Source organism: Phalangium opilio, unplaced genomic scaffold (genome assembly GCF_054372755.1).
Source record: "Phalangium opilio isolate 3A_F unplaced genomic scaffold, DU_Popi_V2 ptg000017l_1, whole genome shotgun sequence".
Classification (NCBI taxonomy): Eukaryota; Metazoa; Arthropoda; class Arachnida; order Opiliones; family Phalangiidae; genus Phalangium; species Phalangium opilio.
This window is the reverse complement of record NW_028324151.1, coordinates 1,232,446-1,259,540: the sequence shown is the minus strand read 5'-3', so window position 1 is coordinate 1,259,540 and position 27,095 is coordinate 1,232,446. Positions and strand designations below refer to the sequence as shown.

At 39.6% G+C, this 27,095-nt stretch overlaps 4 protein-coding genes across 10 annotated transcripts; 1 reads left to right on the top strand and 3 right to left on the bottom strand.

The window, feature by feature from the left end:
• Positions 1 to 99: 99 nt before the first annotated feature.
• LOC149702245 (microtubule-associated protein 1 light chain 3 alpha-like) lies at positions 100 to 1,614 on the top strand. The gene is made up of 4 exons (XM_089866036.1): positions 100 to 293; positions 441 to 496; positions 591 to 697; positions 758 to 1,614. Exons 1-4 carry the CDS (start codon positions 257 to 259, stop codon positions 915 to 917), a joined length of 360 nt encoding a protein of 119 aa, XP_089722162.1. The 5' UTR covers positions 100 to 256; the 3' UTR covers positions 918 to 1,614.
• Positions 1,215 to 5,201, bottom strand: LOC149702244 (uncharacterized). The gene is made up of 6 exons (XM_089866031.1): positions 4,065 to 5,201; positions 3,546 to 4,002; positions 3,359 to 3,453; positions 3,242 to 3,296; positions 3,055 to 3,174; positions 1,215 to 2,993 (listed from the first exon to the last, which is right to left on the bottom strand). Exons 1-6 carry the CDS (start codon positions 4,833 to 4,835, stop codon positions 2,095 to 2,097), a joined length of 2,397 nt encoding a protein of 798 aa, XP_089722157.1. The 5' UTR covers positions 4,836 to 5,201; the 3' UTR covers positions 1,215 to 2,094.
• A 105-nt stretch (positions 5,202 to 5,306) lies between these two features.
• LOC149702243 (uncharacterized) lies at positions 5,307 to 6,652 on the bottom strand. The gene is made up of 6 exons (XM_089866033.1): positions 6,573 to 6,652; positions 6,324 to 6,507; positions 6,185 to 6,255; positions 6,046 to 6,118; positions 5,664 to 5,990; positions 5,307 to 5,604 (listed from the first exon to the last, which is right to left on the bottom strand). The coding sequence occupies exons 2-6, from the start codon at positions 6,501 to 6,503 to the stop codon at positions 5,380 to 5,382; spliced, it is 876 nt and encodes a 291-aa protein (XP_089722159.1). The 5' UTR covers positions 6,504 to 6,507; positions 6,573 to 6,652; the 3' UTR covers positions 5,307 to 5,379.
• Positions 6,653 to 6,807: 155 nt separating this feature from the next.
• bchs (WD repeat and FYVE domain containing 3 bchs) lies at positions 6,808 to 26,937 on the bottom strand. 7 transcript variants are annotated; one of them, XM_089866024.1, is made up of 57 exons: positions 26,549 to 26,937; positions 25,998 to 26,370; positions 25,787 to 25,910; positions 25,441 to 25,718; positions 25,177 to 25,372; positions 24,744 to 25,106; positions 24,472 to 24,674; positions 24,292 to 24,389; positions 24,046 to 24,224; positions 23,879 to 23,968; positions 23,527 to 23,720; positions 23,208 to 23,447; positions 22,868 to 23,133; positions 21,730 to 22,808; positions 21,482 to 21,657; positions 20,969 to 21,415; positions 20,700 to 20,811; positions 20,296 to 20,639; positions 20,165 to 20,238; positions 19,939 to 20,103; positions 19,685 to 19,857; positions 19,478 to 19,619; positions 19,181 to 19,404; positions 18,881 to 19,101; positions 18,658 to 18,819; positions 18,169 to 18,594; positions 17,866 to 18,088; positions 17,725 to 17,796; positions 17,561 to 17,647; positions 17,350 to 17,488; positions 17,130 to 17,280; positions 16,788 to 17,042; positions 16,610 to 16,708; positions 16,457 to 16,534; positions 16,251 to 16,383; positions 16,096 to 16,184; positions 15,836 to 16,025; positions 15,551 to 15,771; positions 15,323 to 15,471; positions 15,134 to 15,190; positions 14,882 to 15,028; positions 14,669 to 14,807; positions 14,485 to 14,604; positions 14,270 to 14,402; positions 13,349 to 13,455; positions 13,114 to 13,267; positions 12,749 to 13,053; positions 12,524 to 12,683; positions 12,203 to 12,450; positions 11,510 to 11,737; positions 11,249 to 11,440; positions 11,012 to 11,175; positions 10,671 to 10,939; positions 10,186 to 10,584; positions 9,934 to 10,045; positions 9,668 to 9,865; positions 6,808 to 9,508 (listed from the first exon to the last, which is right to left on the bottom strand). In XM_089866024.1, exons 2-57 carry the CDS (start codon positions 26,313 to 26,315, stop codon positions 9,358 to 9,360), a joined length of 11,463 nt encoding a protein of 3,820 aa, XP_089722150.1. In that variant the 5' UTR covers positions 26,316 to 26,370; positions 26,549 to 26,937; the 3' UTR covers positions 6,808 to 9,357. The 7 variants fall into 7 exon arrangements, with proteins under 7 accessions (XP_089722150.1, XP_089722154.1, XP_089722153.1 ...); XM_089866028.1 differs by having other exon boundaries at positions 14,285 to 14,402; XM_089866027.1 differs by having other exon boundaries at positions 19,478 to 19,616.
• Positions 26,938 to 27,095: the final 158 nt, after the last annotated feature.

Genomic DNA, 27,095 nt, shown 5'->3' with positions numbered 1-27,095 from the left:
GAGACCTTTAAAAACAGGACAAGAGTGACAGAGCGTCCATCTGGCAGTCCCGGACTTCTGTTTGACTGTTTATTTACAATAAGGCAGCGTGAGAAGCTTTTTTTCTTGTAAACGTGCAAAATAGACCAAAACAGTGACACAAAGAACTTAGTTGACGATTTTATCTACGCTTCAGGATAAAAACTGTTTTATACCATTTTTTCGAGTACCCTTTTGAAAAAATATAGAAATTATTTACGAAAATTGCGATTAAAAAATGGCAGAGAAAAGTTTTCGAGAGAAGAAAAGCTTTTGTAAGTAATTTCCCATAACCATAATGTTTTACTTCTCCCCGTCCTTTCAGCCTAGGGTTATGTCATAACCATGACGTAACTTGCGCAATAAATCACGCCATGCAATCGTCAATAATTAATCGATACAATTTTGAAAATAAATTTTAGTGCAAAGAAAGAATGATGTTGATCAAATTAAAATTCAACATCCTAACAAAGTCCCTGTAAGTATTGGATTGAATGACCATACCAAACCAAGCCAATCATTCGGACAACAAAGGGGTAAACTTATTGAACAGGTGTTATCTTAAATTTTAGGTGATAATCGAACGCTATCATGGTGAAAAACAACTGCCAATCTTGGATCGATCAAAATTTCTTGTGCCAGATCACCTGACTGTTGGAGAACTTGTTAAAATCATTAGGTATTGACTCAATTGCAGTTATCAATCAGTTATGTCTATAAATCCCTTAACATTTTGCAGACGTCGCCTGCAACTTCATCCCAATCAAGCGTTCTTTTTACTAGTTAACCAACGAAGCATGGCAGCAGTCTCAATGACAATGCATGAATTGTATCAAAGAGAACACGATGATGATGGCTTCTTATATGTCGTTTACGCTTCCCAAGAAGTCTTCGGCTAATTTTAACATCATATTTAAAGCTCTTGTAAATAAATGAAGAAAATGTGACGTTAGGTTTATAAGTGGGATCTTAAAAAGCAACGCTATTAATAGTTGACACAAAATAGATGATAATGAGCAAAGACATGTTTTCTATTCACACCAGAAATTGTACTGGAATGTATGTAAATGTACATATTATGATTGATAATGTAGATAATATAAGAAGCTTGTACTGTAAGTGTATTTGAAGGTCTTTGGTCCAATTTCAAGTTCTGACTGATAAGAGTTAAAAAGTTAAAAGTTAGAAGAAAAATATTTGATTTTTTTTTTTTTTGGTTTATTTATCATATGTATCATATTATCTAAATATTTTAATCACTTTTTTAATTAATGCGAAAATTGTTGTAACCTTAATAATTACGTCTAATAATAATAAACTAATAAAGCTACATTTTTATAAATCGTAATCCATTTGAAACTCAAGAATCTTATCTTGAAAAATTAAAATTTCTAAACTATATCTAATGCCGCTTTTGCTTCTAAAGTTCTAAAGAGCGAAGAATATACCATTTACAGAGAGTTAACAATCCATTAAATATATTACAAAATAAATTTATATAGTATTTTGGAGAATACCTTTAGTACTGGATATATTTGGAAAATTATTGGAGAATTATTGGAGAAAATAAAAATATTTCATTCTTTTTTAACACAATCAATAGCCTCTTAATTTTCTCAAATTTTAGGTAACAAAACATTATACCTCAAAAGAATGGCCTTTTTCTAAGTAAAAATAAATGATAAGCATTTAATTAGGCTTAAAAACGAGGACAGTAGTGGGTACCACCTAGATACGCAAGCATCCAAGATGGCGGGAGGACAGTAGTAGGTACCACCTAGATATGCAAGCCGCCATCTTGGATGCTTGCGTATCTAGGTGATTCCTACTACTGAGGAGTCATTCACGTCTGCTAAATCAAAACTCTTTCGCGCGTGATCGAGTGGGCTGTGAAATTTCAACCAATCCCTTTAAGGGTGGCTATCAGACGTCACTGCAGCAATGGCGGCGCGGTAGTTGCCGTTTTTTAAGACTAATTAAAGCTATTATTTAGTAATAAGAGATCATTTCCTTTTATACTTAGAAAAAGGCCCTTCTTTAATTGAGATATATAGTTACGTTACCCGAACATTTCTTTTAAACATAAAGATATTCCAACGATATAACTCCTAGATTTTCATGCGATTTTTCATCAGTTTCACTCTGCGTTTTATCAGATTCATCAGTAGACTTCGAAGTTGAAGCCTTAACCTCATTGACATTCTCAACAGGAATTGAGACGTCATTATCGTTTCCGCTGGCAGTTGGCAATGATACCGATTTAGATGTATCACTGGATTCATTATTACTACTGGGGGCATTACTAATTTCATTTTCGTTACCAGACATTAAATAGACGTGAACAATTTGTTCATTAGTCGGAGTTCGACCAGCGACTAAAATAAGTTGTCCCATTGATAGATTAGAATTATTAGACGTCGTCGCGTCCGTTTCCATATTGGTAGAACCCGTATTTCTATCAGGGGTGCTTTGGTTAAGTAAGGAATTTAACGTGGGATGATTTGTTGTCGTTACTTCCGTATTACTACTTGTTTTAATGGCGGCGGCGGGTTCTGGAGAAGGTATTCCTACTGTGGATTCGCTCAAATACAATTCTACTTCATCTTCGTCATCGACTGGTTTTTTCCGTAAAGGTTTAATTTTTGAAGAATCGCGGCTACCCCATTCGACAGTGGATTCGCTTAAAGTTCTAGTTCTTTTGTTGTCGGGAGTACGCATATTCATTTCAACAAGCTCAATGTCTTTAGACGGGTCCCAATCAGGGTCTCTATCATCGTCTAAACTATTTTCGGGTTCCTTACGGGCTATCTCTTCATCATTCATAGACGGATCGTCAATATTTTCTATTTCATCTTCCTCAGAATCTTCAATAACTCGCCGACTTTTTTTAGCGGTTTTCTTTTTGGCGTCTTTGTTTTCCGTATTTTTCTTTCGTCTTTGTCTTTTAGGTGGTTGAAAGTCGTCCCCTTCATTTTCTAAAAGTATTTCCGAGTTAAAACGACACGACAGTTTAACCTTTATCGTCACTTCACTTACCATCTTTTTTCTTTGATTTCTTCTTGGCTTTGGCATTCTCGGCTTGAATAAGGGCTTGTTCGATCGTATCTTCGGCTAAGAAACTCTCCACGTCATTAAGGTCAAAATTATGCCACTCTTCTTTAAAATTTAAATTACAACGAGTAATTAATTAAAAGCTAAAGAAATCTTACGATGGACTTCGTACTTATTGCCTTATCAACTAAGACTTTTCGAAGTCTTTCTTCTTTCTTGAACTTATTCTAAAAACGTTTATATTATATTTAAATAATAGCGGATAAAGACGCGAAAATAATTGAATTACTTTCAAATCAACCCTAGTTCTCTCAGGAAAAAGGTTTGACATTAATGTGAAATCTGTCCCAACTACACTTAGTGTTTTATAAAACTTTGCTGTTTCTAATGAAAATAAAAACACACAGAACTTGAACATTAAGTCGTTAACTAAGAATTAAACGTGTTAATTCCGGGTTAATTCCCACCAAACTAACCCCTAAGAGTCCAGAATGACTTTGGTTTATCTTTTGGCTTCTTAAATGAAGCGTACGTGGTATCAGAGGCATCGTAAACAATCTCTTGAGAAGAGATATCATTTCCAGTTGGAGTTTGTTCAATTACTAAAGAGGATTCATCAATGGTTATTTGTCCATCTTCTCCAATGATAACGCGTGGTCCAGGAAGGTCCACTGTTTCAGGTTCATCTTCAGGTTCAGCGGGTTTTGGTGGCGGTTCATCTTCAGGGTTATCAATAACTTCTTCTTCCTCATCTACAGACGCCCTCCTTTCATCGGTGGCGGTACTTTTAGCCGGAGTCTTGTTGGGACTGGGTGATTTTTGAGTCATGGCATTGCCAAGGGGGTTCCAAAAAATCAAGTCCATCATTTTCATTTTCTTTTTCTCAGGTGGATCCGCACCTGGTTTGAATCTTCTCTGAATTTTCTTCTTCGGCTATGTTTTATTTTTTTACCAGAAATTAACGTAAACCTAAACCAAATATCGCCTAATTTTACCTTGGCTGTCTCTAAATGTCTAGCATTTTCTCTGAAAGATGAAATTGATTTTGTCGCAGCTGCAGCTTGGGTCTCTACTACCGAAAACGTTGGTTCCTGACTAATTCTATCATTACTTTTCGGAGAACTTTCGTCATTGACCTTCCCAGAAACTTCACCCACATCTTCAATTCTAACAATTGAATCTAATGCCGATGATGGAGTAATATTTTTTTCTGCATTTGTAATTGCAGGTGGTTTGGTTTTAGTTAAACTTTGAGTTTCTTTAGTAGAAACAGTCGCCTGACTAGTTGTTAAGGTAGTAGTAGGAGTGTCTTTTTCTTTATTTACAATTGGTTTTTCAGAAATGGAGGGCCTTCTTTCAGTTCGTGTTTGACTAGTGTTAGATGGAATTCTCGGGACAATTTTGGGTTTAGCTTTGCATAGTCGGGCACGAACAGCGGGAGGTTTAACTTTACTTTCCGTCGGGGTCTCAGTATTATTAACTGGTTTTGAAGATTCAGAATCGGCGCTTCTGGTTTTAACGGGGGACTGTGGTGTTTGGGTTTCAATTGGAGAAGCTTTAATAGCTTCATTTTCTTTAATTTCCGCGGGTTTTGTTTCGGGAATTGGGGTTTCAACCGTGGAATTTGCTGTTTTAGGTGTTTCTTTATCTTTTAGTTCAATAGCGGTATCATTTTTCGGGCTTGATTTTAACGCACTAACCTTGGCAGCGGCAGTATTTTGACGAGTGTTAGGTTTTATTTGAAAACGAGTTCTTCGCGTAGACATAATTATAATTTAAATGTTTTACAAAAGTATAAATTATAGGCTTACAACTCTGTGGTTGCCAGTAACTTTATTTACAAAATAAATAGTATTATATTTAAAACCAAAAATAAATTAAAAAAAAATTTGATTTGCCATAGGGCATTTCATTTCGCAAAGGCTTAACAATTAAACAATTTCTCCGACCGTTTTTCACTTAACTTTGGCGATTTAAACTTGATTTTATTTTGAACTGACTAATAAATTTCACAATTAATTCTCGTTACCTCTTAATTGCTCTCGTAATTACCTGATAATTAAAAATTTTCAAACTGAACCGGAACATTCCGTCAGTTTCCCACGTCCGCCATGACACCTCTGACATCACACACTACGCAAGCGCAGAATACCTTTCCACAGCCCTTAACCAATAGCATAGCCTAAAAAAAGTAAACAAACCGCGGCCATTGCAAAAAAGGCGGAGCCAAACAGTAATTCGTAACAAAATTTTTTATTTAAAATTAAAATAAAGATAAAATTTTCACAATTTATTTAATATTTAAGATAATCAAGTGCTGGAATCAGTCATTTCTTCCTTAATTACGATATCGGGGTTGAAAGTAACATTTCCGCTAGAACGAGCCGCATTACTAGCACTTATGGCTTTCAGCTCTTGGTCATAAAGGCTTTTTTGTCTTTCATAGGCCTCGTAATAAACCTTTTTTTCTTGAAACGGAAGACAGCTCCATTTTTTCGCTAAAATTCTCGTAACTTCTTCGTGAGAGACTTCATTCTGTAATAAAAATAAGAGAATTTACATTAAACGAATTGAAATTAAAAATATTACAGTACCTTTGTGTCTTGATGATGTTTAGAGTCTAAAATGATACTTCTTTGTTCTTGACAAAATAGAAAGAATGGATTTTCGGGCCACTTTGGTGGTTGTTGCGTCGTCGTGTTTGGCTTCTCGTCTTTCTCGATGTGTTTCGTCTGGGAAGCGCTACCGCATTTTTGGTGTTTACTATTAATACTTGATTTTTTCTTGGAAGAACCACTTGATCCTGATTGATGACTTTTACTGGATTGTGAAGCTGATTTGGCCGGAGTTGTTGTTGTTGAGGATGTAGGATGTGGTCGTTTGTTTGTTACATTTTCGGGAGAAGCGGATTCTTTTGAAAACTAGAGTGACAAATTCACTTAACAAACATTAAAAATTAACATTCAAGAGACTTACTTGTAAATCTGAGCTTGCTAAAGGAACTTTTTTGTATTCATCTCCGTGTTGATCTAGTCTCATCATCAGAAATCTATCGTTTTATATTTTATTTATAAACGAAACTATCGGGGTTTATAATAAGAACGGAATTGAGTACCTTTTCTCCTTCCTTAACTGCTTAAGAAGTCTTTTAACTCTATGTACACGATTAACTAACCTATCATTACCCTGTGGTTGAATAAATAACAGTTTAATAGCGATATATAGTTTAATTTTACAAAAAAATGACAACCAACCTGTTGTATACTTTGACACTTTTTGAGTAGAGACAAATACTTTTTCTCATAGGGTTGCGTTAATTCTTCAGAATCACTGACAGCTCTATTTTCCGAACTGCAAGTGGCTACATTTTTAATTTCTTCGGCTTCGAAAGGCCGGTTGTCAGACTGATGGTCAAGTTCTTCTTGCACATCCATTAAACTTAAATATAATAATTACCTATTATTTAACTTAAATCTTATTTAATTAAAATTATTAAAGCATACGGAGTACAGAGTACTTGTTCACTGTTCAAAGGCTTAGGGTTGTTTGTTATTGAATGGTGAAGCAGACGAATTTTTCTCAAGACATAACAATTTAACAAATAGGAATGGAAATAAGCCAAACTGATTCTGACAATAGCCTACTCAGTCGCAGATATACTCGTGGCAGCTCCTTGCCTTCGATTGTACTAAGCTCTATGGGAAAATAACACACAGTGCCAACCGCCTCCAAAAAAAGTTGTTTTTAAGCGTAATTTGTTTTATTTTTCAATTTTCAGGTACCAATACATTGTACCAAGCGAGGCTGGAAAAATTACTGGTGCTTAATCTAATATATTAACATATGACAAATCTTTACAACTTTACAATCATGTACTGGAGCGTGATCTTCATAAAGTGTTTATACTAATTAGTTCCAAGTCCATAAACAAACTTCACGGACCTTCAAAATTTCCAGTCAAGTTTTAAAGTTCTTAAAAATATCATCCAAGAACTTTAAAAATTGGTCAGATAATTTTTGACCACTAAAGTCATTTAGAGATTAAGGAACAATTGTAACTCAATTACTGGTAACATTGAATAAAATCTAATGAAATTGCCTATATCATGAACACTTATTATCAAACCAGGAAATATACGGAGCCAATTAGAATACTGAATATATATAAAACAAAGCCACTACCCCTACTTATCTCTATTACGTTATTTATTTATGTATATAAATATTAGTTTAATCCATATTCATCGTAAAAACAAGTCGCCGCGTGCGACTTAAACGGATTCTCCGGACATCTGCACATCCCACTGCATAAACCCCCATCCAATCCCCGCGGGACACTACGCTTTTCAACTTTCCAAAGTTTCCAAAATAGCACAATGGCCACAATACCAAGAAAATATGGCAAACTGAGTTCTAGTGCACTTTCAAGGTTATCTCTGTATCGTAAAAACTCTATAGAACCAAAGACAAATACAATTTACAGAAAGTAAGTCACTGGTGTGGCTTAGAGACAGCGCTTGATACCTTACAGCGTAAGGTCTCACTCTCTGTCACTCGTATTTGCCTTTGATAAAACCAAGTATTGCACCATACTCCTCAACCCCAAATAAAAAGACATCCTGGCTAGTTTGACCCCCCATTTAGAGAGGGAGTACCCCGAGATAACGTGACCTGGTAATCCCCTGGCACTGGCAGGCTGGCACTCCTTATTTCTCGAGATTAGTTCTTTTGATAACTTTACCCCCTTTACAAGCGTGGCCAATTTGTTTTTGTCAAAAAAAAAGAGAGAGTTTGAAACTTCGGGATGCTCGGGCTTAAATCTTCGGTTAGGTACAGGTAGAAGAAAAATTTCCGTGGAAAGTTAAACATGGTGGTGCGTGTGAGAAGAAAAATGGTGGTATATAAAAAGAATGTGTTAGAACTACTAAGAAGACCAAGGAAAGTTCGCGAGAATATTATTAAAACTATTCCATTAAGGATGAATTATTGTCCATTATTCAAGAACGAAGAATTTTCAAAGTAAAGTTGAAGGTAAGTCGTAATTTAAATCTAATTATCAGGGAAAATGGCTTTAAAACTATGGTTAAAGATTATAGCCGTCCATTTTAATAAGTGGGTATCGTTTTAATTTAATTCTCTTATTATTTTAAAACCTCTTATTTAATTAAAATCCAACTATAACTGCTACTATGAACTTTCTCGTGACGTCACACCCACTTATTTTATGCCTCGGTTTTGGCGACAGTCAGTCCATTGACGTCACGACGTACCCGTAGCTCCTCCCCTCTCAGTACCACTCCATAAGTAATAACGTTTGAGCGGTTTGAGTATACTTTGAAAAGAACCCATAAAGGACCCGAGAACTAGCTAGGCCTAGTTTTAAAAGGTGTTCTCAGTACACCTTGCCCCCCCCCTTTAACTATTCCCGGCGGCGGGTTCCCTTCCCTCATGCATGGACCAGCCTATAAGATAAGATGGCGGCCTATTCATACGTTCTCACTACTTCAATTGGTTCTCGCGTCAGCGGGAATGAGAGGGTATGCAATGGATGGCGCCCCAAATATAACTAAAACTAAAACTTATAAAATACTAAATAATTCCGAATTAGCTCCGTATATTCCGGGGAGGCGATTAATAATACCTATATCATTAACATATTTTTTGGTTTATCTTCTCTTCGTATCAACAGTATATGGGATCATCAATTAATTAATATTGTTTATAATTATAATTAAATATAACACAGGTTGTTTCTTTTTTTCAAATAACATCACAGTAAATCTATTATTATATTATCCCGTTATCATTATTTTGTGATATGAATGCACGCAAATTCACGCGTTTATATCTTTTATCAAAGACCCCCAAGAAATTAAAAAATAATAATGTTAATTAGCTTAATATTTAAATATAATATAAGCTAATTAAATAAATCACGATAAGGTTAAAGTTTTTAAGTTACTATATAGCTAATATCGCCTACTTTTAATTGGTTTCGCAGCGAACCAAATTATAAATTAAAATTAACGCAATCGCAATTATGATTAAAATTATAATTATAATCTCTTTCCATTATTTTTCCAAAGAAAAATAAATACTAGTTAAAGTTTTTTAACTAGTTTACGTTAATTGACCTTGTAATACTTTTTAAGGGGACTAGTGCCAACCGTTTTAACCGCGGTTTATTATTATAATTATTACTCTTTATTCTATTTCTCTCTAAAAAAATGATACTTTCTATTTATATATAATAATAATGATGGGTCAAAGGGTCAAGGGGGCGGGGCTCTAAGAAGGAGGTACCTGTGACTGTTCGTAAGATGTAAAACCATAACTACGATTACTACTAGATGCTCGTAAGGTGTTGTAACACATTTGACACACTCGCACTGGTTTAATGATGCGCAAACGTGCGATCTCCGATTCAAAGCGGCTGCACCTACCAATGAAAAACGTAAAATTATCTATCAAAGTATCGGTATCGGTTAGTACGATATCGGTCAACCGACCGAGAGTAGGTAAGATTATATAATAGATAGAGATGGCGAAGAAACCAGTGATTAGTTTAGAATTTTTGAGTAGGATAATTAGGCCTTACTTTGAGCAGAAAAGTTGGCCACAATTTCTACAGTGGTGCCTTCGTTCCGAGAATGAGAATCTGACGCCACACGATAAACAACAGTCTCCGCCCTCGTCTCTTACCCAATGATCGGCCACAGCTCTGCCAGGATGATCCGTAACACTCCAACTAAAAACACGCCCTTTCGAATCCCCAACGTAAACCGTTTTGTGGTCCCTACACCCAACCCAAAACTAAAAGATCAGAATTTGACCTATAAAAGAAGGCAATTACTGTTGAATTACCTTGACACGGCAATCGCCGTAACCGCGGCAGGATCAGTGTTATCTTTACGATCAAACGCCGTGTGCATCGTTAGTTTACTTCGGAATACTAACTGACACTGCCAAACGAATCCTGAAAGGGACAAATGGACAAAACGTGTTCAGTCGCGATCTTAGAAGGGCTTAGAATTGCATAAAGGGTTGCCACGCGTCACCGATATACCGGAAAAGCTCACGGAATTTAAAAAATAGGCCCAAAAAGAAGGCGCTTACCGTCTCGTAGCTGATGAGGACTCTTGGTTCGTTTTTCGAGGACCGTTTTATTTCCAAAATTACTTTTCGCATCGGCATTAGCCTTTTCACTATTGTTCATTTGGCGGCAAGCTTCCAAGGCGTCACTTTCCGTCACGACGACGAAGGAGTCCGCCAGTGACGTTTCGGACTTACTGACCCTCAAGGCGTTTTCTTGTTGAGTGGTGGCGATGGCGGTCGGCCGCTCGCTCGACGACAACGTACTGCTACGAACCACAGTTTGTAATTGTTGGGGGCTCTTAGACGCCAATTTCGAATCCAGTTTTCCACCGATAGATTTGGAGTGTTGCAAGAGATAACTGCCAGAGCTACTTGGGCTTTTCGCGTCTTCCAAACTCAACAGTTTTTGCGACATTGACCCTGAAACGGAATATTCCCAAACAAACCCGTCTTTGTTAAAGAAGCCAAAGTCCAGAATATTCCCCAACGGTCAAGCGACGACATACCGGGAGATTTGAGGTTACTCGTGTCTCTGCTTAAAGATTTATTCAACGATAGATCGCTGGCGTTTAAATTCTCCTCTTCTTCGGACAGCGAGCTTTCGGATCCAATTTTTCTACAAACGGAATTCAACAAACTACTGGGTCCGGATTGGTCGAAAAGTTCACCGCGTTTGAGGTCCGAATCGGCCAGACTCATCCGTCTGACGATTTCTTCTCCGCGTTTCTCAGCGTTTGGAACTTCCAAAGAAGACGTAGTGTAGCTTTTATCCTCCCTTTAAACCCAAAGAAAGAATATGACGACACTACTCGGCGCAACAATCGCAAGCGACAATCAATTGACGTACTTTGTCACCACTTCCCGCGTCGCTTCCGTTTCAATTTGAGCCTCAGTTTCACCACCACCACCTTCAACCGCTTTAATTTTAATATTTTTCGAATCGTCGTTCGAGGAGTCATTCCAATCTCCACATTTTTCTTTGGGAACTTGAACGTAATCGGTTGACCACATCTAATTAGCGACAATTACTATAGTACCTATCCCATCATTGCTAAGGGGGGCTAAAATCCCAATAACTATTTACCCTAACAATGCCATCACTGGCCCCCGTCATAATCACATTCTGATTGTCCCATTCGTTCAAAGTTGAGAAGGCGACGCAAAGTATTTGTTGCGTTCTGTCGCTTCGTCCCATGGCCGTGTTTATACTGGCTATCAGATCCCCGTTTATCGTCCAAACGAACAAAAATGTTCCCGCGCATGACGCGATATCGCCCTTTGTTTAAACGTATTATAAAGGTTACTTACCCGCGGTGACCGAGGCTTAAATGATGGTTTCACTTACGGTTAAGTCATTAACGGCGATGGAGGCCACGGGAGCCGGATGACCCAAGAGTTGCCTGACGAAAACTAACCGACTCAAATCCCATATTATGCAACTGTGATCCCTGGAACCGCTGACAATAAGATTGTACGCTCTGGAAGCCGTTAAACACGTGACTGGTTCCGTGTGTCCGTATAGATTGCGTTTAATGCAGAGTTTCTTCTTTTCAAATTGCCAAACTGTGACCATCTACGAGACGAAAAAAACATTTGGGACTATGTAGGCCTATTATATTTGAAATCATCTTTTAGCCCGGTTGTTTCTGAGTTTTCGCGCGTTTTAACTATTTGTAATGTCACGTGACTATTGAATAGGTGTAGAGCGTAATTTGGGCTTCAATTTGATCCCAAAAACGACGAAATCGGCGCGGAATTAAGGAAGATACGAATTTTATAAAAAATAATATACACCGGTGTATTGCGGGTTGGGGTTTTACAGGGGCCCATAGAAAATACATTATTAGTTCTACCCCTGGAAGTCGGCTTCATCTTGAAATTACCGAGCATTGACAAATTATTAGAATATCACTCCGCGCTTTTGTAAATAAGTTAATATTAGTTAAGTTAATTATTAAATAAGTGTCACGTGATAAATTAATGCGGTCAAACCGGTTGGTAAATTGAATAAAATATTGAGAGAAAATCAAAAACTTACTGTATTGGTCCCGGCTGTTATAAAGGTCTTCTCATTGGGCGCGGCGCAACACAATATCTCACCGGCGGGTGTCTCTTCCCATACAAACAATGGCCGCTCGCTTTCATAGGCTCCAATTCGTAAACTATGATCGGCGAAACCCCAAGCCAAGTAACGACTGTAATTCGGTTGAACCAAGACCTTATTCTGTTCAACCGCCAGCAGAGTTTTGTCTATTTGTATAATTTGGCCTACTGGGCCTTTCACGTCTATAAAATAGACATATTCTTTCAATTTTGGCCTACAATAGACTAATTTTAATTTAATAGGCTAAAATTTGACCTTTTACGGGATGCATGGAAGGTTTGAGGTTGTCAAGGTTGTGAAAGAAGAGTTTATCAGGGTTGCAACTCAACCCGGGCATAATTGGTCCCGGATCGGAGGAACCGCTGACGCGATTAGCGGCCGTTAATTTCTTAACCGGATGTGGTTTTTTAAAAAGCTTAGGGACAAAATTATAATTAAACGTTAGTACTAATTAGTTTAAATAGTTTAAAACGTAATTACCTGTTTGGGTATTTGTCCAAAATTATTTATAAACCCAATTGTGGCGTTCTTCTTAAGCGGGTCGTCGATATTGTAGATATCGACGTTTCCTTCGTAGAATAAGTGATGGAAAACATTAACGGCTTCGACGGCGGCCGGGCCTTGTTGCTTGAACCCGAATATCAAATCGATCCATTCGTGCAAGTGCGAACTGACGTAATCGCACTCTAAAGCTTGTCTATGAACTCGGATGAACTCGCGAGGGTCATTCTTGGCCCACGGAGGTAAAACCACGTCGTTCAACTGAACCCCATTTTGTTTTTGACCTAAAATTAGACGTATATTACGTCACAATGACCTTGGGATGAAACAAACACTTAACTTACCAAGGTCAAACCTATTTTTATTCAACAAAAATTCTGGAAGATAGAAAAATTCCGGTATTAATTCTTTAATGTCGGCCATGTTGTGTTTGGAGGCGGACATCCAAGCGTCTCCCACACTGTGAAACATTCGATCGGCCAAATCAAAATGACCACCCTAATTACCGTTAAATTAAATTGTTAATTAGTAGAGGGAAGAGGTTTGTCTATAGGAAGAAGTATTTGTCTATGGGCACACCTGAAGTCTTAGAAAATGTTGCGTGAAGGGTTCCATTCGCACTAAATACGAAGCCACGATCATGGCCGACGAGTAAAATGTACCGTAGTGATACGGAGGAGTTTCGCCTGCAATTATTTACAATTCATGGCGATTTAAATAACTTGGGAATTGCCAATAAATAAATAAATAGTAAACGCAGCTAAACTAAATAAAAAATACACCAACACAAAAATCTAACTTATTCTAATAGTCTTTGAGCAGCTTAAGAGTTTTGTGTAAAAGTCGCTCGAATACTAATATTTAGCCATATAACCAATAAACATGCTTAATTGTAAAATTTACATATCTAAGATGTAATATTTGCGCAATATAAAGCGAGTTCTCCGCTTGCTAACACAATTTAGAGCGAGTTCTCCGCTTGCTAACACAATTTAGAGCGAGTTCTCCGCTTGCTAACGCAATTTAGAGCGAGTTCTCCGCTTGCTAACGCAATTTAGAGCGAGTTCTCCGCTTGCTAACACAATTTAGAGCGAGTTCTCCGCTTGCTAACGCAATTTAGAGCGAGTTCTCCGCTTTCTAACCGAATTTAGAGCGAGTTCTCCGCTTGCTAACACAATTTAGAGCGAGTTCTCTGCTTGCTAACCCAATTTAGAGCGAGTTCTCCGCTTGCTAACACAATTTAGAGCGAGTTCTCCGCTGTCTAACACAATTTAGAGCGAGTTCTCCGCTTGCTAACACAATATAAAGCGAGTTCTCCGCTTGTTACGCGATCAAATAATTAATTTAACCCATGAATATCCAACTTTTGACAAAAATGAATATTCACAAGTAGAATATAAAAACCAAAAATAATTATAAGTTCTACTACTTGAATTGAAAACGTAACGTAACGTGACACGAATGAATGGCATGCCTAGCGGTTATCTTTAAAGGCATTACTTGTGAGATTATTACCGTGCGGATCATCCCATTCTTTGTATCTCTTTCGAAATTGCATCAAACGATCGGGCGTTTGCGCTCCCAGAGGTTTACTCAGGTCTCGGAACGTTTCGGGATTATTCAAGTCTAATTCCTGTTATAATTATAATTAACGCCAAGAACGTCATAAATCATACATAGGCCTATATTAATTATCGTAATTGCAAATTAATTACTTGCGAATGATAATCGGCCAAAACCCACGGGAAGACTGGATACTGCATCAAATCATTGTAGGAACGACCGGCTAAAGTGTTCAGATGCATTAGGTATTGGAAGTTGCTAATTTCGCCTCGCTGAAAACAAATTAATTCGTAGGTTAAATTAATTAATAGTGGATAATTAATTGCCGCAACTTACCACCCAACGTTGAGTAACGGAGGTCTCCCCAATCAAATTGCTTAATAGATTGGCACTGGATTCAACGCTGGCGCCTCTTTTCTGGCCCGCTAATGAATCTTGAACGTTGTCCGTGATACCAGTTGCCACGGACAAGAATCTTTTTAAGGTAAACCCATTAAAAAATTTTGACATTAACCTTAAATTTAAGGGAAACTAAAACTAAAGAAATACCTGGCGTAAACTTTATTGCGTATTTTCTTCGGAAATGAAAGCAAGTGATTTCTACCGTCAGTAGAAAATACTTCGAGGGCGATCGGTTGCAACAAATACCTCCGTTTATGGACTTCTTTGATATCTTCGTACGCGAATTTACTACACCTAAAATCGCAAAGATTTTAATTAACGCTAACCCTTAATTAAAATAAAAATTTTAAGGTTAATATCTTTAATTAATTAATTAATTAGGGAGCGTATGGATCTTACGTTTTCTTCTGATGTTTGTTTCTTGGTCCGGAACTAGGAATTATTGGATCATGCATGCTGGATGACAGATATTATAATAATTAATTAGTTGTTAATCGCGTTAATTACGAGCGACGAAGAGAGTTTGTTAACGTATTAGTCGACCAATTCCTACATTAATGTCAATTAAATTTAATTAAATGAACTTACTTAGCGGGAAGAGAATCGATATCTCTAATCTCCCTGGTCTTCAATAACGTGAAACCATCGACGACGTAACAGTGTTCCTTCCCAAATAGTAACAATCCTTCACAAGTATCCAAACCTTGAATGCGCGCGCATCGAAACATGTGACTAATCTAATAATTAAAAAGGTATTAGTTGGCCAAAAATAGACTTAGAGCCTCTAGGGTTTTGAAGAAACGTTAATTAACGTACCTTTTCACCATCCTCGAGTAACCTGAGGACGCTTTGACTATCAGGGTTGTCCTCTTGCGGTTCATCGCTGCTACTACCGAGACCCGATGACGAAAGTCCGCTACCATCGACGCTCGTCTCTTGAAGATCCAACTCCTCCCATTCGCTATTGGTCCTGTTGATGCTCGATTGAGACGGGGTCCGTAGAGGAAGCATACTTGACGTTCTAATTCCTTGAAACCCTGCGGAAAACCAAGGGGGACACGTTTAAGGACAAGTACTTAAAAGGAGTCACGTGGCGCTGACCTATTTCTCTCTCTTCGCTGTTAGGATCAGTCGAAAGTAACTCATTTTGTTGAATTAAATCCGAGCATTCGGAGACGATTCCCGAACTTTCGGGACAAACGCTGTCCTGATTGACCATCGTCTCAGGACGCCAGCGTTTGTAGTATTCTTTACTGTCCAGACAGTTGGCTACTTTGTATTTTAAAGCGCGCTAAACGGGGTTCAAAGGTTAACTTATAATAATATAAGTAATTAATAGAAGTTTGGTTAAGTTAACTTACATTTTCTCCGGAATCCATTTCGGGTCTATAAGGATAATGAATAAAGAATAAATCGTTCTTGACCATTTTCTTCCTCATTCGACACGGACCTGACCATTAAATTAATTTAATTAATTTCCGTTTAATTTAATTTTGAAAAATTAAAATTTAATTACCTTCAGTCATATCTAGCATCCATTTGTCCAGGGAGGAACCAATCGGAGGTCCCCAAAGTCCGCGTTCGCGAGTTAGTTCCGATTCCGATTGGAGCCAGTCTTCGAAGACGAATTTCATCAAATGTTGTTGAGTCTATAATTAAAATTTAATTTAAAAAATTATTAATAGCCGTAATAGATTAATTAAGATTAATTAAGTTAATTACCTGTTGGTAATGTTTGGCTCTAAGATCTACTACGTCTTTAACTATTGCCACGTGAACTTGAGTCCAATGCGCCACTTTCTAAAATCGCGTTTAAAATAAATATATTTAATTAAATAGAATTAAATTAAAGCTTAATAATTAAATTAATCTTACATCGAGAGAAATATTTGAAAGTAATGGTTTAACCGGAGCTTCTTTTTTGATTTTTCGAGTCGCCAATCTCGTTAATCCACCCGTTACCTTTTGTAGTTTCTAATTGTAATTAAAGTAAGAATAATTATAATAATAATAATTAAAGTAAGCGTGACGTCATCAAAATGAGTCAACTTACCGACTGCAATTGCGTATGAGACGACGCTAACAAATGTTGTTGCCATAATTCTTTACCGTAGCCGGCCTTGCGTTCGCTTTCCAGGAAAACCGTCCATATTTTCGAGGAAGATTCGTGGAAAAGCATTCTAGCCATATGTACATTTGACATTTGACTCCTGCTGATCGAAGTTGGGCCGTAAAAGGTTCCGGAACCCGATCCGGACGCGGTTCCCGCCCCACTTGAACCCGAAATCTTGTAGAGTTCTTCAATTTGCTGGAATTATAGAAGAAAAAAAAAACATTTTTTCATAAAAGAAATATGCCTAAAAATTGGCCTAAAAAGGAATAAATGTCTAATTACCTGTCTCTTGGCCGAAAATAGGGCCGTCCAAACTTTGCCCGCAGTTTCTTTAACTAAATCTGCTTTATCAACTTCGAGATTTAGCAAAGAACTGAAATTTCTTTCCAGGGGCATGGAAATGTGCCAAGTACTTCGGGAACTAGCTTCCATACTAATTAAGGGGGGGAGACATCGTCAAAAATAACAAATTAACAAGTATTGTTTTTCAAACATTGCTTACGTTATGTGCGCTTCTTGCGTTAATTGAAAAAGGCAATAACTGAGACATCCGAGAAACTCCGTTTCGGAATTTCCGGGAGAAAATATCAGATCTTGAAATGTAAGAACTTTCTGAAGACACGATAGGACTGAAGACATAACTGAAAATAAAATAGTTTATATCGTTGTTATACTTACTGTTCCAATGTTATTTATACTGTTACAGAACGTACTTTGTATGTTATCCATAGGTCTGGATAATTGAAATAGTATCGTCCTGTTGAGACTGTGAAACAATGGATCCAGACTTACGTTGAAATCTGCATGTATATTATGTTTGCATTAAAAATAATTAAATGTTTAATTAAACATTTAATTATAAACTATAATAACGTACTTTTTTGTTTCGTTTGACATAAAAGCTTAATTATAAAATCCAGTACTTCGTGCGAATCTCTTAGAAACGTTCCTGGAACGCGAATCCGTAATTAAATAGTACTTAAGTAGTACAATGACGCGAGAAACTTAATTAACTTACCTTGCCACATTTTATCAACTAAACACGCCGTCAAGTAGAAAATATTACTGGGAATATTCGAGTACTTGGCACCTAAGGTTGCCAGAGGCCCAATACCACCACCGACAAATTCTTCCCCCATCAGGAACATGGTATCGGCTGATTTTAGATGTTCCAGGACCGAATGCAGCAGATCAGTGTGCAAAGATGACTTATGCCAATGACTAGCGTAAGTCGGACACGCCTACGACCAGGACAATTAACCACCACCATTCAACGCGATTAAAGTTAAACCACAACAACAACAAGAAGAAGACGACTTACCTCAAGGACAATATCAATAACCGGCGGTTGTTTGGCTCCTTGTATGGGTAACGTCAAACTATCCACGACGACGACGCGAATAAAATCCATAATTACTTTCTGGGCGGGTCCGCTACTGGCTCCGCAAACTGAGGTAGACTGCCCGGACGACCCGTTATTGTAATTACTTCCGCCGCCAGTGTCCAAGGAAAGCGCGGGTAACATTAAAAAGTCTTCGTCTAAAGAAGAAGCGTTCGAGTCGTCTTGGGAAGAAGATAATTTCGGTTGTCTCATGGGAAACAAGGTTAGAACTAAGGCCGTTAGGAAATCCTGCGTTATACATTGCAACATGAAGTTGGGATGGTTGTGATACAAGAACATCAGGAATTGGATAAGGGTAATTGGACATTCCGGAGCTTCGGGAGGAATTAGACCTCGTCCCGAACCCTGAAAGAAGTACGTTCAACACGCATTCCGTGTAACTTCCTTGGAATTGATTTAGCAAATTACCGGATTGAGCATCGCTCTTATCATGGCCAAGATGACAATAGCGGCTTCGGAGCAAAGGTCATCACCGTCGCCTTTGGATGACGCGCTGTTCCCGGCGTTACCACTTACCGAAGCGGCCGCCACACCGCTCGCCAAGTAGGACCACAAAGAGTCCAACGTTAACTACGCAAGTACGACTTGTAACAAAAGAAGGCAACACTTCAAGGGGACATCGTGGACTTACCTTATTGCTTGTCGGAATATGTTGAGCCGGTTGTCCTAGCATTACTGCTAAGAGTAAAAAGTACAGTTCGGTTATTTGAGTGTGGTACGACAAGAGATACTGAAGTAATTGAAAGCCAGACACTTGGTAAGCGTCTTTATGTATTTCGAGGGAACCCGTCGCGCTACCGTACTTCGAAGATGGGTTTGTATTGGCCGGTGTCGCGCCACCAACGTTAAAACCTAAAGAGAGTAATTACTCACTCGTAATTAACGGAAGTAATTAATTTATTTAAATAAATAAAAATGGATGGTTACTTACCCATAAGTAAATTAGTATGTTGGGAGTTTCTAAGGACAGCGTCGGTGTCTTTGAGCCATCCTCCATTTTGGGAGGCGTCTTTAAATTTCTGCATTAAGTTTGGATGCATTAAAAGCACGGTAAGAAGCTGGAGAGAGAGTTTGACCGTCGTCGGGTGTAAATTGGGTTGCGCGAATAACAGGAACCAATCGAAACCGAGAACGCGAACCACTTCTTCGCAAAATCTACTCGAAAATTAAGGAAAACATTAACAAGTACTTGAGGAATGACGTCTTCACAAAAAAAAAAGAAACCTACTGAGTGTTGACGGATCCATTTATGGAGAACAGTAGAGCGTGAAGTAACTGCAAACATTTGTTACGGAGTTGAATCATGCTTTGTAAATGCTGGACACCGTCCGAAAATACGTCCGTCATGGACGACACTGATGAGATTCCTTCTGAATCGCAATTACAAAATGTAAAACGAACAATATTGTTTGTTTGTACATACGGTAAAACGTACCACGTGATGAGAAACTGTTCCCGTGTACATTTTTCGGGGTATCCGGAGTACTGGCGTGATTTGAAAGATTATATCCGCTACTGCTGGATTGCGTCGGGTTAATCAGAACAATATCGCGTTCGTTAACTCCTTCTATCGGATCGGGCAGTGTGGCCACCGTTAGTTGACCAAAGCTATAGTTTGAATATAAATTTAATAGTTAAAAGACCAATCCAATCAATCATCATTAGATTAAATGGTAATTAATTAATTACCAAAGGATATCTTGCGGTCTGCTTGTATTTTGAAGAAGCGCGGCCAATAAATTGCACAAAATTCTTATGGTCGCTTGCGATAGGCGACTAGGATTACTTAAGACTTGCAAAAGTCTCGGCACCATTTCAACTTGCCGTAGAATTTGCAAGTTGGCCTTTTGTTCGCTGTCAGAGAAGTTTTAATTAAACTCGCAATTATTTCCGAAAAACAATCCATTTTTCTTACCATGATTCGGTAACCAATTCGTAAAAATGTTCATAAAGCGATTTTTGAAGGTCACCGGAAGCTTCCTTCCAAACCTGAGGAAATCACATTTAGGTTTCTTACCCTTAAGATGGAGTCGATAAAAATCTTACCTCAAGATTGCAAAGGAGGTCTTGAAAAGCTTGAACGTTAGGTATGACTGTTGTCTCGCGTCCACTATCAACTGTTCCAACAAGGGAAAATGTTAAATGCAGGATATGACTGTTGAGAAGGTCTTGCTTCTTCTTTAATAGCATGGCTAGCGTCTGATATCGGTGTAAGGAATCCATTTCGTGTTGAGCTTCAACGTTGCTTTTCGCTACGCACACTAAAGCTTTAACAGCGGCGTAAAGTCCTTCGACATCCTTAGCCATGGCGACCAATCCCAAAAGAGCCGCGGTTCCACCCACATTTTGAATAGTTAGCGCCACGGGTCTCGGAACGAACACTCGAGCGCCTAAGTTAGTACTACTGTGGTCAGTATGGTAGGTGGATTTGAAAAACCGAGTGGAAGTACCTAAATATCCAATGAGGACACCGCCCAGGCTTCGGGCTGGACCACCGAGATGTCCAGCGGAGTTGTGAAGGATGTAGATTGGAGTAGCATTTTCGTGAGACGATAAACCAAGCTAAATATAAATTACCGATACCGATTTTAACCTTTATTTTAAACTCGGCGAGATAACCGATTATTAGCTCAATGGAACCGACATGAACCGATTGGTAACCGATTATCAATTGATTAATCGGTAAAATTGTGATATCCGATACCGATGGTTCACTTACCATTTTAGCGATAGCTTTGCAGTCTGTTTTGGTGTAGACTCGACGTATCCTCGCTAGTGTCATGACAGAAACCGCAGATGCGTTGAGACCAAACACCACTCTCTCCTCGGCAACAAGCGCGGACATTTGGTGCGATGAGGCGGCGACGGCCAATTCCACGACGGTTCCCACCCCCACCCCCGAAACGGGTCCACTCTGACCCCCTTTGTTATTATTAATCGGAATGGGTGGCGCTTGAAGGCTCCCGACGTAAGTCGGACCCAATTGGTAAATCAAAGCGACTGAATGAGGAGACAAGACTTCTTCGAGAAGATGGCAAGGGCCTTGCTTCCACACCAGTCGTGCCGTTGAACGAAGCGCCGGCGGTGTCCCGATGAATCCGTATACGGAAGAAGCCACTGTCAGATTGGCGGCTCCACCTCCCGGATTTTGGGACACGTAATGCAGCTTCAAAAAAAAAAATATATACTTACTTGAAAAATCCTTGTCTTAGTGGTAGATCAAAGCCTATACCTTTTGCGTTTTTATATGCTGCGAATCGAGGTAGACCGATATTGAACTGTTCTTGAGCACGGCGCGATTTAAGACCACAACGAGATGATGCCACTGACTTTCCTGCAACAAATCTGGTGACCATATTCGGACACAAACCTCGTCTTTCGAGGTATCAACCGCGTCTAAATCCAAATCTTAACGAAAGAAATAAATTATAGTAGGGGTCAAGTAAGGGGGGGGGATAAGTAGTGGGGGCGGCGACGTACTAGATGAGTATTTGAACGGTATTTCTTGGGTTGATACGAGAATGGATTTGTCGACGGGAGATAGTTGAAGAGAGAAGCAAACGAGTTGACTTCCTTCGTCTCCGGGCTTATTACTCGTCAGGTTTCTTATGAGAGTCAAGAGGCGAACGGGATGGGGATCGATACCGTTATCGCTGAATCTGTCCACGCAAAACCACGTTGAAAAGCTGAGACCCGGCTGCGGTGGGAAGACTCGGTCACCAGTTCCGATTCCTCCTATAACGGAAGAAGTATCCGGTCCCATGCCGACCATTCCGACTCCGACGACTTGAGGACCAGTCGCGCTTTGAGGAGCGATGCTAGGTAAGAATAAGCAACTAAAGCCTTCGGAGGACATGTCAAATTCCACAAAGGGTGGCGTAATGGCGGTCCCGTGAAGCCTGCAGTCTCGAGGAGTTGTCATCGACACGAGCGTTTTAACTCTGGTTAGCGGAACGGGTCCACCGTCTCTTTGATTCGCCGGTCTGATCTCGAACTTTCCTCCCACCGAGTCGATTCCGATTTCGTCGAAAGGTAAACAGCAAAGCGGCGAAGAGAGACGCAAGAACGACCTCAAATCTCTGGGTTCCAGAGCTTGAGCCGAGAGACGCTCGAGAATGTACTGTATGGGAACGTGAAGCGGGTGACTTTCGCACTCCAACGCCGACGTGCAGAGGGAAAGCAGCTCGGAAGGAAGTCCGGCTTCGCACATAACTTGCTGATTTCTTTCTGATCGCACCAGTGACCTCAGCACTTCCGTTATGTACAGTTGCAGAGTTTTGCCCATCTCGGGCTCGTCCCCGCATTCGATCGACGGAATCAGATGAAGCATCGTCATAACGACTCCGGGATGGACGATGACCGGTTCCGGAATGGGCGGGGACAGCATCAATGGTCCCACGTGAGGCGAACCCAGTCCCCTTTGACCTTTAAACGCCGAAGAGTTTTGACTAGTCGCGCCGCCGCTGACCGAAACATTCTCTCCCTCGGTCAGTGTTTGGTTGGCTACCGATCCGAATTGAGGGTTGCCAACGTTTACAAAACTCAAGGCTGTTCCTTGCCTAAAAACCGAGAGACTTAAATACCACTTACCTTAGTAGAAGTTTCGAGTCTAGCTTACTTATCAAATGTATCGAGAGCCATATCGTACAACAAACGCGTCACGAGGCAAACGTAGACGAGTGTGTCGGGTGGGGGATAAAAAGTGCCGTCTTTACTCTCGGTATTTTGGGATCTTATAAGAGATTCGTTATAGACACCATTAGTGAATATGGAATGAAAGACCAATTCATTCGAAGGGTTGAAGGCGTCACTCGACGGTAGTTGCGCGGTTTCGGTAAAACAACCTAATAATCTTATCGTATCTGTTAAACTGGTATGACATATCTGCAATAACACGATGACCTCAGAATATGACGCCAGGAAAAGCTGGGTTGGGCGGGGGTGTATTTTTAACAAACCTCGGAGGCGAAAAATCTGGCGTTTGCCGGTTCGAATCTCATAGCCATGGCTAATGTATTAAAAACGGTTCTCAATAACGCCATGAGTTGTTTACGGTCCACCGTGTCCCACGGTGACTTTGGCGGACTGCTTAAGCATCCTTCCATGGACACCAAAACGGACATGACGTAAACAAACCCTCCTACTTTCCTAAAAACTGTTCTGGTTCTGTGACTTTCTCGAAGAACGAAGAAGAGAGACTGACAAAGTACAAAAAGGACAGCGTTGGTACAACAATAATCTCCCTCCGTCCGTCCGCGGAGTCGTTAAGAAAAATACCTTTAATATATGCGATTTTAAGTCGAGCGCGGTAATGGGCGCCGTATGCATTAAACCTAAGAGCGTTCCCATGTCGTCATCACCGCCAGTGTTTAACACGAGTTGTTGAACAATGGACAGCGCTGACAAACGGCAAACGGAATAGGGAACCAGATTATGCGCGCAACGCGCTCCTCCCGTTTCACGAAACACCGCTTTAATAACATTTAAAAGAAAGATTTAAATTTAAAATAAACGTGGAAACAAAACGCAACTCAAAGCGAAATAATATTTAATATTTAATATTTATTGGCAAAACAAAAGTGAAGCGATAAAAACAGCAACAAGGGCCAGCGATGGCAGCCATCTTTACCGGCATTGCTTGAATTTGAACTGAGCAGCAACGTTAAGGCTTCCATCGTTAATTCTCCAAGAGTTTGCTGATCTTCATCTATACTAACTGCTTGGATTGGAATTAAAAGGGTGGGCGCAATTAAAACGGAATGTAATTGCATGTACACTTAACTTTGGGTATCAAACCTTTAGCGGCGCTGGTCGGTCCTTCCGGGAAGGCTTCCTTCAATAAGGCCGCGTAACGATGCAAACAAGTCGCCAGTACTTCCAATAATCCAACTTCCCTATAGACATCCTTCAATATGTTATTGAACTGGAGGACATTTAATAATGTCCTTAAACAAATAATGCTGCATGGTATGGATCTACATAATAATAGGGGAAGGGACAATTACTTTAAGACGCCAATTGGGAACAAAGTTCGGGACCTACGTTTGACTTTTTAGAAGAATACTAAGACTTATTAATTCTTTACAAGGAACGTGATTGATATCAAACACGATGAATTCCAATAGTTTGAAAAACTTTTCCTATTAGTTGGTAATTAAATTAGTTTTGTCGTTGTAATTAAGCCGCGAGCGCAATTACCGTAGGGTTTCCTTAATTACTTACTTGAGTTTGAGGTTGTTTCAAATGTATTTTTTCCGCGAGTTGGGATAAGGTATGTTGAGGTTCCAAGATAAAGTAATTGGCTTTATCGGAATGGTAGACGGTACTTATCGCGTCTAATACCACATTACACAAGTACATAGTTTGGGCTTTTAAGAAAACGGATTGCAAAACTTGGAATGCTTGAATATTCCTGACGCTGGCGCCTAATTCGTTAAGGACACCCCCGATTTAATTTTAAGGTACTAATTGAACGTAATTTTCTTTCTAATTACCTCTGCCAGATGGTTGTGGCATTTGAAAACCGGGTATTTGGAACAACGTCGAGTTGGCGGTTCCAACGTGCACGCTCGGTTTCAGTTCGATATATCCGCACGTCGTTAACGACGCTATTAAAAGGACAACGTTGCGCAGGGCGTTGCAAGCGTCGACCGAGTTATCTTGTTCCAACCTCAACAGGAAATCACTGAGAAAGATATATCCCTGACAAGTTCGAAAGTCATCCAAAAGTATCTGCGAAATGTCGCTCGAATCCTTCAGGAAGCAAAAGATGGTGACAAACATTTCCACAATTTCTAATGGCGACAGTTCTTGCACTCTTTGCATGTTTTCGACGCAAAGCGCGACGCATCCTTTACCTAAGTACCGCGAGTAATTACTTTACTTTAATTTACCCTACAGACGAAACCAGTACGTTTTACTACTGACTGTGGATATAGTTAACGACGGTATGGCTGGTAAGACCATGCCGGGATAGCGTCATCAAGACTTCCGCGGCGCTTTTCCTCCAGACTGTGTTATGAGCGGGACACCAACTAGTAATAGCGCTAAATAAAAGCGTCAAATCATCCTTCCTGGCTAGTTCTTCGGCGGGTGTAGCGTTGCTACACAGACGAACTAAAACCTTTACGGTAACGGGGTACAGTAGGGTTGAGACTCGTTCAAAGGGGAAGGGTCGGTTGACGCGTTTACCTGAACAAAAACCTTTTGTAAAAGAATTCTCCTTTCTTTAGGAGTGAATTGACACTGCGGAGATTCTAAAACGTCAACGTTCTTTTGCTCGGGAAGGTCGAAAAAGAGATAGAGGCATTTGACCAGTGTGGAGGGGAGTGAAGATGACGTCATGACTTCGATCAAAGGTGGTCCGCCAGCGGACAACAGATTGACCGTCGTAAGAAGCATCCAACCATCACTCTGTTCCTCAGTACTTTCAATTTCCAGAAACTTTGCTATGGCGCAACTGGCCGCCTCTGAACATAAATTGTTATTACCTATTCCAGTGACTGATGTTCAATAAGTTAAACAGGACTGTTTGTACCTGTACTTTGGTTTGACGCCCGCCGCCTTATTTCCGAAACCATGAGTCGCGAAACCATTTGACAAAACGAAAGAATATCACAAAACTTCCCAACAAGATCCGCAGCGGGGCTATTCCCAAAAACCTATCAAGAAAACGTCATTACTCTATGTTGTAACATAAGTGGATTGTAAACAAGGTTGGCAGACTTGACGCGGAAACACCAACTGACCTTGCAAAAGAGAGGAAGCATATTATAGAGTCTTTGCTCTTGTTCTTGTTGCGTTAAGGGCTCAGTCGGATGAATCAACTCGGCAAATAATTTATGCAAATGCATTAGTCCCAAGGCGGTTGTACTGTATAGTTGGTGAGAGCTGGCGTTGGAGGAAGGAATTGGCGTACTACCAATACCACTCGCCGGTGGAGTAGTATTCTCTGGCGTGGCTCCTCCATCAGTTGGACTGGAATTTCCTACAGCATTAGCGTTGCTGTTTGAAGTCCCGGCTCTTCCACTACCTCCACTGACCAATAGCTTCCTCATTATGTTCATCTTTGGTTACTAACAGGCAGGCTACGAATTGCTACATTTACCCGCAAACGAACGCCTGAATATCCGAAAATAAATCATATACGCCTACATTTACGCATTGTACAAACACAGTTATTGTAATTCAATATAGCAGCTGGATTGGGATCTACGGCGAGACTCCGGAGTCTCGGGTTCTCGACTACGTTAAGCCTTGCAATGCAAAAACCTTTTTAATTTCTAAATCACGTATTTACCAGTTTTAAGATCACATATTTATATGGAATTGAATCCCAAGAATAATCTTTTATGTAACATACTTTATTTTAAATTTAACATAACTTCAGAACTGATAAAATGTTTACATAGATATAATAAACCATGAAAATGACAGTTCTCCACCATTAGGCCTAGCAGAAGCGTTTATAGAGGGAATAGTGGTTTGGGGATGGATGCGCCATTACGTCAACTGTTCATTCGTTCAATACAAATATTTTCGTTCCTCATGGCCAACTGCCAGCGGTTTCCTCAACTGCCATTTTCTCCAATTAACGGCTACATTTATATCCAATATCTATGAGTTAGAAGTTTTTAAATCATTTGAAAGGCATATTTCCTTCGCAACTTCAGGGGTCCCACATCAGGAACATTTGGACAAACAGAAGCTCTGGAGTAAACTTCAAAGGACTGTAAGTATGAAGTCTTAGAGCTTAGAATTAGCCCTTCAGACCATCGGACACGTCCATTGTCCATTTGTCCGTCATAAAAAACGCTCCAGGTTTTGATCCTTGAAAATAAGGTGGT

Excerpts from the sequence above, each read along its gene's own strand:
- LOC149702245 (XM_089866036.1), top strand. The coding sequence starts at position 257 with ATGGCAGAGAAAAGTTTTCGAGAGAAGAAAAGCTTTT. Across the intron at positions 294-440 it reads TCGAGAGAAGAAAAGCTTTT|TGCAAAGAAAGAATGATGTT; the intron begins GTAAGTAATTTC and ends AATAAATTTTAG. Across the intron at positions 497-590 it reads AACATCCTAACAAAGTCCCT|GTGATAATCGAACGCTATCA; the intron begins GTAAGTATTGGA and ends CTTAAATTTTAG.
- LOC149702244 (XM_089866031.1), bottom strand. The coding sequence starts at position 4,835 with ATGTCTACGCGAAGAACTCGTTTTCAAATAAAACCTAACACTCGTCAA. Across the intron at positions 3,175-3,241 it reads CTTAGTTGATAAGGCAATAA|AAGAGTGGCATAATTTTGAC; the intron begins GTACGAAGTCCA and ends TAAATTTTAAAG. Across the intron at positions 2,994-3,054 it reads GAAATCAAAGAAAAAAGATG|AAAATGAAGGGGACGACTTT; the intron begins GTAAGTGAAGTG and ends AAATACTTTTAG.
- LOC149702243 (XM_089866033.1), bottom strand. The coding sequence starts at position 6,503 with ATGGATGTGCAAGAAGAACTTGACCATCAGTCTGACAACCGGCCTTTC. Across the intron at positions 6,256-6,323 it reads AGTGTCAAAGTATACAACAG|GGTAATGATAGGTTAGTTAA; the intron begins GTTGGTTGTCAT and ends ATTCAACCACAG. Across the intron at positions 5,605-5,663 it reads AACATCATCAAGACACAAAG|AATGAAGTCTCTCACGAAGA; the intron begins GTACTGTAATAT and ends TTTTTATTACAG.
- bchs (XM_089866025.1), bottom strand. The coding sequence starts at position 26,315 with ATGAACATAATGAGGAAGCTATTGGTCAGTGGAGGTAGTGGAAGAGCC. Across the intron at positions 23,134-23,207 it reads CCAGATTTTTCGCCTCCGAG|ATATGTCATACCAGTTTAAC; the intron begins GTTTGTTAAAAA and ends GTGTTATTGCAG. Across the intron at positions 17,648-17,724 it reads ATGTCAAACGAAACAAAAAA|ATTTCAACGTAAGTCTGGAT; the intron begins GTACGTTATTAT and ends ATATACATGCAG.